The sequence below is a fragment of the Perca fluviatilis genome, chromosome 23 (genome assembly GCF_010015445.1).
Source record: "Perca fluviatilis chromosome 23, GENO_Pfluv_1.0, whole genome shotgun sequence".
Classification (NCBI taxonomy): domain Eukaryota; kingdom Metazoa; phylum Chordata; class Actinopteri; order Perciformes; family Percidae; genus Perca; species Perca fluviatilis.
In genome coordinates, this window is record NC_053134.1 from 13,497,865 (window position 1) to 13,511,054 (window position 13,190).

General features: G+C 40.5%; 1 protein-coding gene across 1 annotated transcript in view; it reads right to left on the reverse strand.

Moving 5' to 3' along the window:
* LOC120553407 (proline-rich protein 5-like) overlaps positions 1–10,383 on the reverse strand; it is a 20,926-nt gene extending 10,543 nt beyond the window's left edge. Inside the window, 7 exon segments of the mRNA XM_039791769.1 lie at positions 1,295–1,435; positions 1,558–1,649; positions 2,268–2,374; positions 3,203–3,283; positions 4,011–4,196; positions 7,464–7,552; positions 10,014–10,383. Coding sequence (XP_039647703.1) covers positions 1,295–1,435; positions 1,558–1,649; positions 2,268–2,374; positions 3,203–3,283; positions 4,011–4,196; positions 7,464–7,489 — 633 coding nt within the window. The 5' untranslated portion in view covers positions 7,490–7,552; positions 10,014–10,383.
* Positions 10,384–13,190: the final 2,807 nt, after the last annotated feature.

The following is a 13,190-nucleotide window of genomic DNA, read 5'->3' on the forward strand; positions in this document are numbered from 1 at the left end:
CACTGCAACGATGTTGAAAGTAACCCACGCAGGAACAGACGCACAGTTCAAACTCCCAGACACACTTGAGAACACACTTAATCCACTTGCATTCATTCCCTGACCCACATCTTACATCAATAAATGGCTAACTTTGATTGGAGAAATTTACATGTCAAAATTCACAGCAATTACTATTACTCTATGGCTGTTTTGCGTAAACTAAACCAGCATAATTGTGAATAGTAGTGTAAATATTATATACAATAAAAAAAATGTAAGATTAGAGAAAGGACTAAAAAAGAAACATAAAATTGTGTAGCAGAATTTTGTTTCTTTCTATTGTTTCTTTAATCGTCTTGCAACCCGTCATGGGAGTCCTGACCACTGCCTTGATCCCCTCAGGAGAAGAAGCTAAATTATCAATGCATCCTTCGATAGTAAAATATGGATTTTATCGACAATCTGCAGAAAACGAAAAAAAACAACTGTTGTGAATCTTGTGAAATGAGCAGCATCTTAATTTGAAAATCCAGTAAGTGTTGTCTGCATTAAGAGTACAGTAACACCGCTGTTAAATGACAAGTAAACAACTCTCTTCCTGTTCCACGGGAAGTGAAGGTAATGGATAATATAACAACAACAAATAGCTGCACAATGGATGAATAACTAAATCAAATAAACCTAGTTCAGCCAAATAAATTAAAAAATGTTAAAAGTTTAAACTTAAAACTCTAAAGGTCAGGCTTCTTACTTTCAGTTGCCTACTGTTACTCTCTATAGTTTATTTTGAAATGTTTATGAACTGAAGCCAATTATCCACAGGGGACACATCAATGTCTGTGCTATCATCACTTAGCAGATAAGACGAAAGTTTCACATATTCCTTTGACCCTTTGCTTCAACAAGTTTTTGCTAATAAGTTCTGAAACACTGTCATCATAATTGACTTGGCTGTTTTTTTCCTCTTTTTGTGAGGACATAAAGGACAGCGTACACATGAATAATTCGCGCAGACAAACATTGACACAGACACAGGCAGGGTGCGGAGGGTACTGAGTGGTCATGGGAAGACGACTGTGCTCTGTGTTCACACTGAGATTACTTCCTGTGAGATCCCTTTGCAAGAAAATAAGTCAACAGATCTCTGTACCCTCTGATCCCCCATCTGTTGTCACTTACCCTCTTCCCTAACCCCACAACAGTCGTGTCTGTGCAAGCCATGTGTTTAAGGGTGTGTGTGGAGATAGCGTGAGAGATTTTAACACAAAGTGGTTAAAAAGGAAAGGAAAAGATAAAGAGTGTTTGTGTGTACCTGTAGAATTAGCAGCATCTGTATGATAGAAGGGGGAACTCTGGCTCGGGGTCGAGACAGAGCCTCGTCCAGTTTCAGGTTGAGGGTGATGATGTTCCTGAAGTGGAGGAGAGCTAACTGACGCACTGATGGCTCCTTGCCCTGAGGGGACACACACACACACACACACACACACACACACACACACACACACACACACACAACACAGTTTTGTAAGGAGAATATAAGCATGTGAGTGTGTGTATGGCTGTGTGTGTGTGTACCTGTACAGGATAGAAGATGGCCTGCAGCATGGACAGAACATCACAGAAGAAGAAGTCCCATGTGTCAGCCAGGGAGTCCAGCAACTTCTGACCTATAAACACACAAGACAAACAACCAATCACCACAACGTCAAAGAAATGACAACAACCAAACTGTCTGCCACACTCAGTCAACAAAAGATAATGGGAAAATCAAAAGATAATTGGGAAAATCTTGGCATCATGTTATCTGGGAACTTTGTGTGGTTTGTTCTCATTGCAGAGGTTGTTGGTGTTCTTATTTCCATACAAATTGTACATGTCTGAAATGTTGTAAAGTAAAGATTCTGATGCTTTCTAGCCCTGAGAATGACTAGATATTCTTGAAGCCACACACACACACACACACACACACACACACACACACACACACACACACACACACACACACACACACACACACACACACACACACACACACACACACACACACACACACACACACACACACACACACACCACAGAGCCAGAACAATGGGTATGTCAGTCACTGTATTTCAGCACAGTGGTGTGTCTTAATTTCTCACATTGACTGGATGTTGTGTAATTGACGTAAAGCATCACTTCCTGTCTGGTTGCTGTGACGACAGCGCTGACAATCTATTGTAGTCAGAGTGTGTGTGTGTGTGTATGTGGGGAGTGTGTGTGTGTGTGTGTGTGTGCGCGCTTACCCTCATAGAAGCGGATCTTGTCTCTCAGTATCACCATGCCTTTAGTGAGCAGCTGGTTCTGAAGGTACTCAGTGAAGAAGGAGCCCAGCTCCGTCTTCAGCAGCTGCCTGCAAAAAAAATATGAGTGCATATGAGTGCATACTTACTGTATGCGGACACACCGTCAGTAATACCTCCTAAACATGAACCAAAACTAATTTGTTCTTGTTCACTGGAAAGCTACAGTGTTTAAACAGCAGCAGACTCAGGAAATGAGAAAAGATGTTCACACTGAAAACAAAAGGTTATGGCAACATCTGGACATTTCAACAACAGGATTTTACATTTCAACTGTTAACATGGGTAGAGATTAGTTATTGAAGGAAGAGAAAATGTGACCTTTAATCTTTATCTTATCTTTGTCACGACTACTGATGTGTTTCTACAATGTAATGTTCACACTGTTTAATTACATAGATACAACAGCTCGAGTAAGTGCTAGGGTACAGTATTTATGTATGTGTGCAGTGTAATATTTACTGTACATGACTGGAGTCAGTTTTGACAGCCCTGTCTCAACTGCCCTCAGCCATACTGTAATTAAACCCACAGCAGTGACCCCTCCGTACCCTCGACCTGTCTTTTAACTTGAAGGTGTTTCTGATTCAGTGGACAGTAGGCAGCCGAGAACCGCAGGAGAAAAAAAGAGCAGCAGAGAGTGATGCAACAACAAAAATCTGTTACTAGCCATGTGTTATTGTGTCAGTAAAGACTAAATTTAGCATGCTGAAGCTGCCATTGTGTGTGGGAAATTACAGAGTAAAACACTGTAATTTTGTCAAATTTCTTCCTAAAATACAAACCAGCTCAAGCTCAACATTAGCCGTGCTTGTGTGAAAGTCAGCGAGAAAGTCAGAAAAACAGAAAAATAAAACACAAAGAGACAGAAAGCTAACCTGACACCTTCATTCAAAGCGTAGAGTTCATTTTCCCCCAGATCCTTCCTCTGGAAAACTGATATCACTGCGTTGTGGATGCTGAGAAGAAACACACACAGAAGCATTTAGTGGACACATATTCACAAAGACTGACGTGTAGAACAATAGAATAATATTCAATTAATCAACAATATGCATGATCATTATATGACTAGTTGCTGCATGAGGCACCATTTCACACAAAAAAGGAAAATAGTTTTATGATTTCCATTCCTTAAAATTGAGATACATTGTAGATTTAAGTCCCTAAGGAGAAAAAAAAAAACAGTCAGGAGGTGGCATAAACTTGTTTCACTGTAGGTTCCAGTCCAGCTCATGCTGTTCATGCAGAACTCCCCCTTCAACCCTCCGGCAAGCTCTCCTGTTTTCCACTCTCTGCTATCTAGTGTCAAACAAAGCTGAAACACCATAAAAATAACCAGAGAAAAGAGAGAGAGGGGGAACCAAAGAAGAAAAGGCTCTATGAGGCAGAATCAGAAAGAGATGAAAAGAGGAGTGAGAGGTGGATGGAGACAAAGAGAGACAGATGATGGCCCCTTAGGGAAGAGAGACAGAAAGAGTTGATGCTTATGAGCAATGCATGTGTGTTCGTGTGTAAAAAAATAAAAAAATAAATAAAAAAAGGTGAAAAAAGGCACACACACAAATACATGTCCGTGTGTGTAAACTTACAGGCGTGGCAGCTTGAGTGCAAAAAATACATATATTCACATTCATTCAAATATGACAAGTAAACCAACATGGCTCAAACTTTAGACACACTAACCTGTTCCAGGTGGCATTGGTCCCAGCCCTCCTCTGCTGGGTCCCTCTGTCCCTGCTGCACTCCTCAGCCAGTCCTCCAGTTGTTCCTCCCTTATCCCCTCCTCCTCCTCCTTGGGACTTTGCCTGCGAGAGGTCGGTCAGACTGGAGGACGAGTTGCTGCCCAACCTCAGCTTGCTGTGGAGACTTCTTAAAAATCCAAAAGACAGAAAGAGAGAGATAATTATAAGCAGGCACTGCAGTCCATTGTGGTACTGTATGATACTGGTGGAGCCAAGTCCACTTTTCAATAGAGCTGCAAAGATTAACTGAATAATCAATAAGTTGTCAACTATTAAATTCTCTGATTCCAGCTTCTTAAATGTGAATATGTTCTAGTTTCTTCACTTCTGTGACAGCAAAGTGAATATATTTGAGTTGTGGACAAAAGAAGACATGTAAGGATGTCATCTTGGGCTTTGGGAAACAGTGATCAACATTTTTAACAATTTTCTGACATTGTACAGACCAAACAACTAATTGATTAATCTAGAAATAATTGACAGATTTATCGAACATGAAAATTATCATTAGTTGCCGCACTACTTTCCACATACGCTAGTGGAACCCAGTTAAAGTACATAATAAAGCATTAAAGTCATACAAAGACAATACTGTTTTCAATTCCTCAAAAGCTGAATGTTTTTGTTAGTGAGCAGTAAGTACAGTGGATTTCCAAATCTATTCAAATCTGTCTATGCTACTGGATGTCAACAATCAAGGCACAATACTAATCAGATAAAATACAAAATAACACTTGTAAAAACTAAAAATCAGCAGAAAATCCAAAGAAAAAATGTGTGAGGTACCACTGCTGGGCACAAAAAAAAAACTTTCATTTTTCCTGATTTTAATGGCTGACAACATTAGCATTCATTGATGGGTGATTCTATTTTATTAGCCATCTGTAAGTGTTTACACAAGCTTATGCACTATACTGCTTTGGAAACATACAGTCGAGAGACAAGTTGGTACAAGGAGAGGGATCGGGAGAAGAGCAGGTTCAGACAACCTGAAGGAGGAACATTTAAATAGAGAAATGGAGAGAGGAGAAAACCGGAGGGAGAAAAGAGGAAAAGTAAGACAAAAAGATGAGGGCATATAGAGAGACTTGGTGTGTGTGTGTGTGTGTGTGTGTGTGTGTGTGTGTGTGTGTGTGTGTGTGTGTGTGTGTGTGTGTGTGTGTGAACGCACACTCGTATGTGACTGTTGAGATTTAGACTTTGACAGTGAGGACATACAGTATTTTGAAAGTGGAAAGTGAGGACATTTTGGCGTGTGCTCACTTCTTCAAATGGCTGGTACGGTAAGAATTGCTTGCTGGGTTTTAGGTATAGTTTATAGTTTCAGATATGGGTTGTGGTTAGTAATGTACTTGTTATGGTTAAGATTAGCAGCGAACGAATGTCAATGAGGGCCCTAAAAAGTACAAAAGAAGAGGAACAAAAATACAAAAATGTGATTTGAAAGCTGAAACTCAGGAGACAGAAAATGAAACTAGTGTAAAACTGCTAAATAGGTCAGGTATAGTTAATGAAAAAAAGTTCTCTCCTACAGGTATGTGCAGCATATGTGTGTATGTATATTTGTATTATGCATGTACTGTATATATGCATGCAAGTATACACACATGGCAAACTCCAGTTCTACAAATACTACATATGCTGCATTGTCTCCACTGTCCAACGAATGAAAAAGACTTTCACATTCATTCAAACAAGTAAACCTAACTACACACACACACACGCCACGCACGCACGCACACACACACACACACACACACACACACACACACACACACACACACACACACACACACGTATGTGTATGTACTTACTCCAGTAACTGAAAAGGTACCACATATCCCCACTCCATAAGTGTATGTCGCACTGAACAGAATGAGAAGTAGATGAAAGAAAGGATGAAGATGGTGGAGGAGAAAAATTGTCTCTTTCCTCATTGGTCTCTCTCACTCTTTCACGTGCCCTTTTTTGTTATTTTTCTCTTTTGTTGTATTTCTCTCCCTTTCACTTCTCCCTTCTTCTTCTACCTTAACAGTTTCTTCTCTATCCTCTTCTCTCTTTCTCCCTTTGCCAGTCTGTGCCAGTCGGTGACCGTGTGACCCTGTAAGCTTTTGTGCCAGGCGAACAAAGAAACCCTTTGAGGTTCAAAAGCTGCCAAGAGGGTGGGGAAAGATTTTAAGGTGACACATTTCACTTCCTCCTCCACCTATTTTTCTGTCTGCGTAGGGCCCAGGACAGATACAAGTCGTATTGAAGCTATTATCACATGTGGGCCCAACTGATCATTGTACAATATATCTTTATTCATCACATTGATCCATGCCCAACAAACATTGTTCACATATTTGAAATAAAAAAGAATTGAATTTAAATGACAGTCAAGCTGCAGTTTTTGCAGAAGAAAGAGAAAAAGAAGGGGCAAAATGAAAGGTAGAAAGTGGAAAAGAGACAAAAAGAGAATGGAAAATCAGAAGCATGAAAAAGAATATGGCATGCAGGGAAGGAAGAGAAGGTGTGTGTGTGTGTGTGTGTGTGTGTGTGTGTGTGTGTGTGTGTGTGTGTGTGTGTGTGTGTGTGTGTGTGTGTGTGTGTGTGTGTTTTAGTTCTCTCTGTCAACCTGGATCGTAGTTCAACTCCACATAAATAGGTCAGTGCGAGAAACAGGAGCCCTAGGCACGCACACATACACACGCACTGACACACACGCACACACACACACACAGAGCTTGCGTCAGAGTGAGGATGAATTTCCAAATTCTCTCAGAAAAGGTGCAATGTTGTGCACTTAATCAACCCACTCAGTCAAATGGAGAATGAAGAACATTAAAAGAAAAGATGCAGAAGATACAGAGAGATTAAACACTGAGTTGTAAAAAAAAATGCACACTGCTGATGAAAAAAAGGGATAGATTTCTACATTTATGTAATTTAAAGAACGCTGATGTAACCCGGAAGTTAGATTCTTTTTTGTTTTGGCTCTGAAACAACAGGAAGAGTTGTGAGAGAAAACGCTGCGGTCTAATTACTAAACAAAGGAGGATAAGGGGGATGTTTGCATGAATGAAAGAATGAATGAGGTCATTCAGGAATGTGTGAGTGAGTGTGTGTGTGTGTGTGTGTGTGTGTGTGTGTGTGTGTGTGTGTGTGTGTGTGTGTGTGTGTGTGTGTGTGTGTGTGTGTGTGTGTGTGTGTTTTCACTTTCATCTATCTTTGACGGGGTACAAAGAGAGAAAAAGGAAAAGAAAAAGTATTGGAGCTGCACTGAAACTCTCTGAATGAAACCTGCTGGCTGATATGTGTGTGTGTGTGTGTGTGTGTGTGTGTGTGTGTGTGTGTGTGTGTGTGTGTGTGTGTGTGTGTGTGTGTGTGTGTGCGTGCGCGTGCATGTTCCTACCTCCTCAACGAGCCCTCTCGTTCCATGTTAGCCTTGGCAGACAGCTGTGACCTTGAACCGCCCTACAACCACTAACAACAAATCAGCATCTGAAAAAGGAAACAAGCTGAATTAGTGGTAGAGAACATCATCGGACTTCAAATTAAATTACCTGATGTAACAAACCTTTGTTGTTTTTGTTGAGTTGATTTTCTAGTTTGAAACCCAAGTGAATTGGCCTCTTCCCAGTACATGTTTTGACATGTCAGAGCAGGTAAAGCACAGGTGTAAACAATCAAAATTAATAATGGTTGAATTTGATTCAGCTGCTTTAGTTTCGGGCTCATTGTCTCACTGTTATGGCTTACTGAGGCCCTTGAATAGAGCAGAGATATTGGTAATGTTATTAGTGACACCTGTGCTTATCCTACCAAGTCAATATATCTACTGTAAAAAATATATATATTACATGTTCACTGCATATTTTAAGAAAAAATATATGCAGCATTTGAAAATGTCTACCTTTGGCGACTCCCAGTGAAAGTATCAAAAAAAAGCACTCGGACAAAGACAAATGCACCTATACCTCCACAGATCTGACCTAGGGAGGTTGAATAGGCTGAAAGCAACACATAGACTGCACCAATATTAAAATATGAAATGCTGGGATGTCCTAGTGGTTTAGAAAGTGCCATACTGTATATAAACCAGTCTGTTGTTGCATGTCATACCTCCCTCTCTCTCTCTCTCTCTCGCTCTCTCTCTCTGTATATCGACTGCCATTATTAAAAAAGACAAAATGCCCCCAAAATACTAAACATATAAAACATTTGAGAAGATGCATTGTGCTCTGTAACTGTTGCAGTAAAATACAGCAGTACTAAGTCAGACAGGTGTCTCTACTCACTGTCGTGCTAACAAGACACCATATTCTAATCAAATTACAGTAATGTGGTTGAAACAGACATTTGATCCTACTACAAACTCAAAAACCCCTACTCACTCACTCACTCACTCACTTATACAGACACACACACACACACACACACACACACACACACACACACACACAGAGATAGAGTAACACACATATCAGTCAGGCTTGTAGTTCAGGGCCAAACAGGGTAAAGCTGAGGCTTCCACCTGACCTGTATCACGGTCTTAACCAAAATAACATTTTTGCTCTTTATTTTCTTTGCTCCACAGCCTTGCAATGGCATTGATACAATCTGCAAACCTTAAAGTGTCAGTGAATTACTTTACAGTTCCAGCGATGTTTTTAGACTTTCATCACACTTGCATTGTTAAAACCTTTTTATAAACGTACTGTGGTTGGGGTTAAGATACTGTATGAGGGCCTTGGTGACGTTGAGGTCATGATCAGGGTAATCACAGTCTGTTTAGATGAAAACTGTAATGCATTTGTCTGCTTGGGTAGTAATGACTCTCCAGTGGTTCAGGCTTTACTTCCTGTTCGTATTTGTCGCTATGCAATATAAACTATCTATATATATCTACTATCTACTATATATAAAATATATATATATATATATATTACTTTCAAGAAATATGTGGTGTTTGTGGATGGTAAAAAAAGTACATGATATTATAGCCATTTGTGTAGCTAGATCACCTTTGGCTTCGCAGAGGGCAATGTCTTTGGATTGAATGACACACACGCCGTGGCTTATTCCTGGTGCTGCATGTCCTCCTGCCTGTCTCTGACTAACTCTTTCTTATGCCACCCTTTAGTGTGGTTTAATTGGCTCTTAGACTGTAGTTTCATGGATTGTGGTTACGGGAGCTTGAGAGTGTTTCTCATACAGCTTCTGGCTAGTTTTCATGAGCAGTCCAGGGAATGAAATCAGGGAGCTCCCACTCATTTACAATCCTGACTTCTCTGAGTGTAACCCCCTTTTCTCTCAGCAGCAGACAGTTTACATTATAAGTAGATATCAGTGACTCCACTGCTAAAAAAAAATAACCATAATCTGCTTTAACACACACACACACACACACACACACACACACACACACACACACACACACACTGGCAGCACAACAGGGAAATTACCACCATGCACCAGACAAGTGCTAAAGTAAGTGTTGTCTGTGTCTTGCAGCAGGTTTGTCTGCTCTACCAGCCTCTGGCAGAAAACCAAACCACAAGTTGGAGGTCCTGCTGTGCAAATCACTGGTGTCTGTTTTTCAGAGCTATCCTACCCTGACAACAGTCTTCAAGTGTCCTTCTTGGCTACCTGTGGGCAACCAGTGTGCAATACAACACTTTCAAATTATGCGATGCCCAGAAATCCTGGAGTGTAGTGCCTGAAGATAGCCTTAATAACACTGTATATAGGAGGAGGGGAAATTCTTCATAGGACAAATCATAATCCCATAAAAAAAATGGAAGATGTTACTTTTAGGAATCTAAGGCAAAAACAAGATATTATGTTATGGTAATAGCTTAAAGTGTTGATTCGTCCATCAGTGGCCTATAAAACTGACGAGAGGACAGTTGCTTTTCTCAAGTTTGGACCGAGTACATCGATTTTCATACAGTATACTCACTTTTTCAGAAGTCTTCCTCGCCCCCTTTAAAGCGAGTGTTCTCTATGTTTAAATCCCGCAACAAATTAAAGCCAAAAATAACTCCTGTATTCATGTGCAGGCTGGAGGTCTACACGGTTGTAAACAGTCCACAGTCGCAGCTCTTCAGCGCAGATAACAGCGCGCGAGGGCTGCGCACGTTCTGCTGAAAAGATCCGAGATGTGGACCTCGACCCGCGTGAGCTGCGAGCTGTCAGCGCGGCTTTCAGGACTCTCCGCGAGCGTCAGAGAGAGAGAGATGGAGGAAGTGAGAAACGTAGAGAGAGAGAGAGAGAGAGAGACAGAGAGAGAATGTACTGTCCATAGATTTGGATAAATTGTATTCTGATGCTGTGGCAACATTGTTATTGGAACTTTCATACCAATAAAGCCTCTTTGAATTGAAAAAAATCAAGAATGATTGTGTGTGTGTGTGTGTGTGTGTGTGTGTGTGTGTGTGTGTGTGTGTGTGTGTGTGTGTGTGTGTGTGTGTGTGTGTGTGTGTGTGTGTGTGTGTGTGTGTGTGCGCGTGCGAACAGGAAGCAGCTTTGTGTGGATGAGAGATGTAGCCTGTTAGTGTGTGTCTGTGTGGAGTGTTAAAGTATGATATTATTATAATACACAGTACATAATACGACAGTTTAAAAGATAAACAGCAAGAAAGAAATGCTGATGTTCTTTTTTTTAGGGCTTTGACACTGCTACTTTATAGTTCGTATTCAACTACTCAAGTACTGAAATTTTATTTTAAGATAGGCTACTTGAACTTGAGTATTTTTCCGCTTTGTGCTACTTTTAGAGGCAGATCTAGAAAACCTTCCATGGGGTGGCAAAGAGGTAGCAAGAGGTTTTGGCAGGGTGATGGGTGAGGGTCCTCAAATTAAAATGTATACTACTTCTGCATGTAAACGCAACAACACAAAAATAGCCAATAACTAAATGCTATTTAACTGAGTAAAATGTAATGGTATTGTACTGATATATGAACAAAGAGAAGCCACACTGTACATGATGTCCAGCTGGGTTTGTGGCAGGTACTGAACCATAGCTAAAAAGACTAGCTAGAAAGAAAGTCTCCTCCTCAAGTCAAACTCCAGCCTGGACGTGACTTGTTAGTGCAGATTAGAGGGAGCTATGTCAGCAGGTTTAAAGACATTTGGAGTCTTTGTTGTCAGCAGATTGGACTCCCATCATGTTTAATTCATAGTGAAATAAGTCACAGCCAAACCAATACAACAGCAAAACACTGGACATTACACGGAGTGCTTTTACTGTGGAGTGTGTGTGTGTGTGTGTGTGTGTGTGTGTGTGTGTGTGTGTGTGTGTGTGTGTGTGTATGTGTGTGCGTGCGTGCGTTTTCACTTCAGAGCCAACTTGCATTTTCAAGTGATCACACTATCTAATGTACAGATCACTACATTAACCACAGAGCTCACTGTGTCACATCAGACAAACTGGACTCTGCCTGCAGACTGCATATGCAATTACTGATAGTACACCACACACCAAGCCCACACACACGCACACACACGCGCACACACACACACACACACACACACACACACACACACACACACACACACTACAATGTCCCTCTGTCTGTAATAAAGAACAGGTTTATAATAGCAAAGTCTACTGGTCAAGGGCAGATGGTATCTTAAAAGTGCTCAGGACCATAAAACACACACACACACACACACACACACACACACACACACACACACACACACACACACACACACACACACACACACATACACACACACCTGTAAAAATATAGCTTGCCCAGAGTTTACTAATCACGTATTACTAAAATCTCATCATGCACACTGTATTTTGGCGTGTATAGATGCTGTAGACATACTCACAAAAACACAATCACATACATATATATGTGTGTGTATATGTGTGTGTGTGTGTGTGTTTGATCAAGCACATTTGACCACCAAAAATCTGAGTCACCATCTCAGACTAATTTAGAAAAATAGAAAATAACAAAGTTGTTCCTTAAATCACCACCAGTTCTGCTGAGGAACCACTGAGCAAAGTCAGCACTGACCTTTATTTACCGTACCTGGTCAACATAAGTGTTCCACTCCAGTACCATCCTGGGCCACACTGGTCACACTGGTTGCAGTCCAGGTGCAGTTACAGGTTACATGCTTCATTCAAGGGTAGCTGAAGGTAGTGGGAAAGCAAAGAATATATTAATGAGTGGAAGTAAAAAGAGGGCAGTAAATGAGTGATGTGAGTTTTTCTTGCAGTTAGCGAATGTTATTTTAGGGACATTCTCTCACGCTTGTGACTTGCAGAGAATGTGTTTGGATAATGTGTACCCGTGTATGCAAGTGTGTATCTTGCTATCAGGAGATAGCCGATGAACCTGCATTCCCTCTGTTACAATACACTACATCATTTTGGATGTCCATATGAATCTGTAGATTCTTTAATGATAGTTTGCTACTTTCATTAGCCTAATTGCGGTGATTGTACTCTTTGGATACAGTCCATTACTAGCTACAATTGGAGCAGCACAAAGTTAAAGGTTAGCACCAAAACTGAAAAAGACTGTTTGTTTAAATTCTGGTGCTCATTTATTTCTACAGTAGATTGGCAGCAACATGTTTATGGCTGCCAATTTTCACTTTTACAGCACACTTTGAAGTTGATTAAATGAAGAAGCTGCAGGTTCAAAAACCACAAAGCACACTGTGAAGAGTGTACATGATAATATGCGATGCATGCCATTTATTTCCTTAAAACAAAAGCTTTTTCAGTGTAATATCATTATATAATCAATATGGGGTTTGAGTTCACTCAGATTAAAATCTTGTGTGAAACCTGTAAGCTCATATCAGGATAAGTTGCGTTCAGTCTCCCTGGTTTTTCTTTTCATTCATTTCCTCTCCGACACACACAAACACACAAGCACACATACACTTCTCTCTCTCTAAAAACTTTAGTTTCAGTTTATTTCTCATGGTGAGAGCTTCCCTTTCCTGGTTACCGTTGCCATGGCAAATGGATAAAGAATTGTAAAATAGTTCCCTCTGTAAGAGGGAGGAGAAAACCGCATTTCTGTAGTTTTACAATGTTTGGCAAGTGAAATTCTGTCTAATTCAATACTTTGTTTTGGCCCACTGAAAATTTGGGATTTTC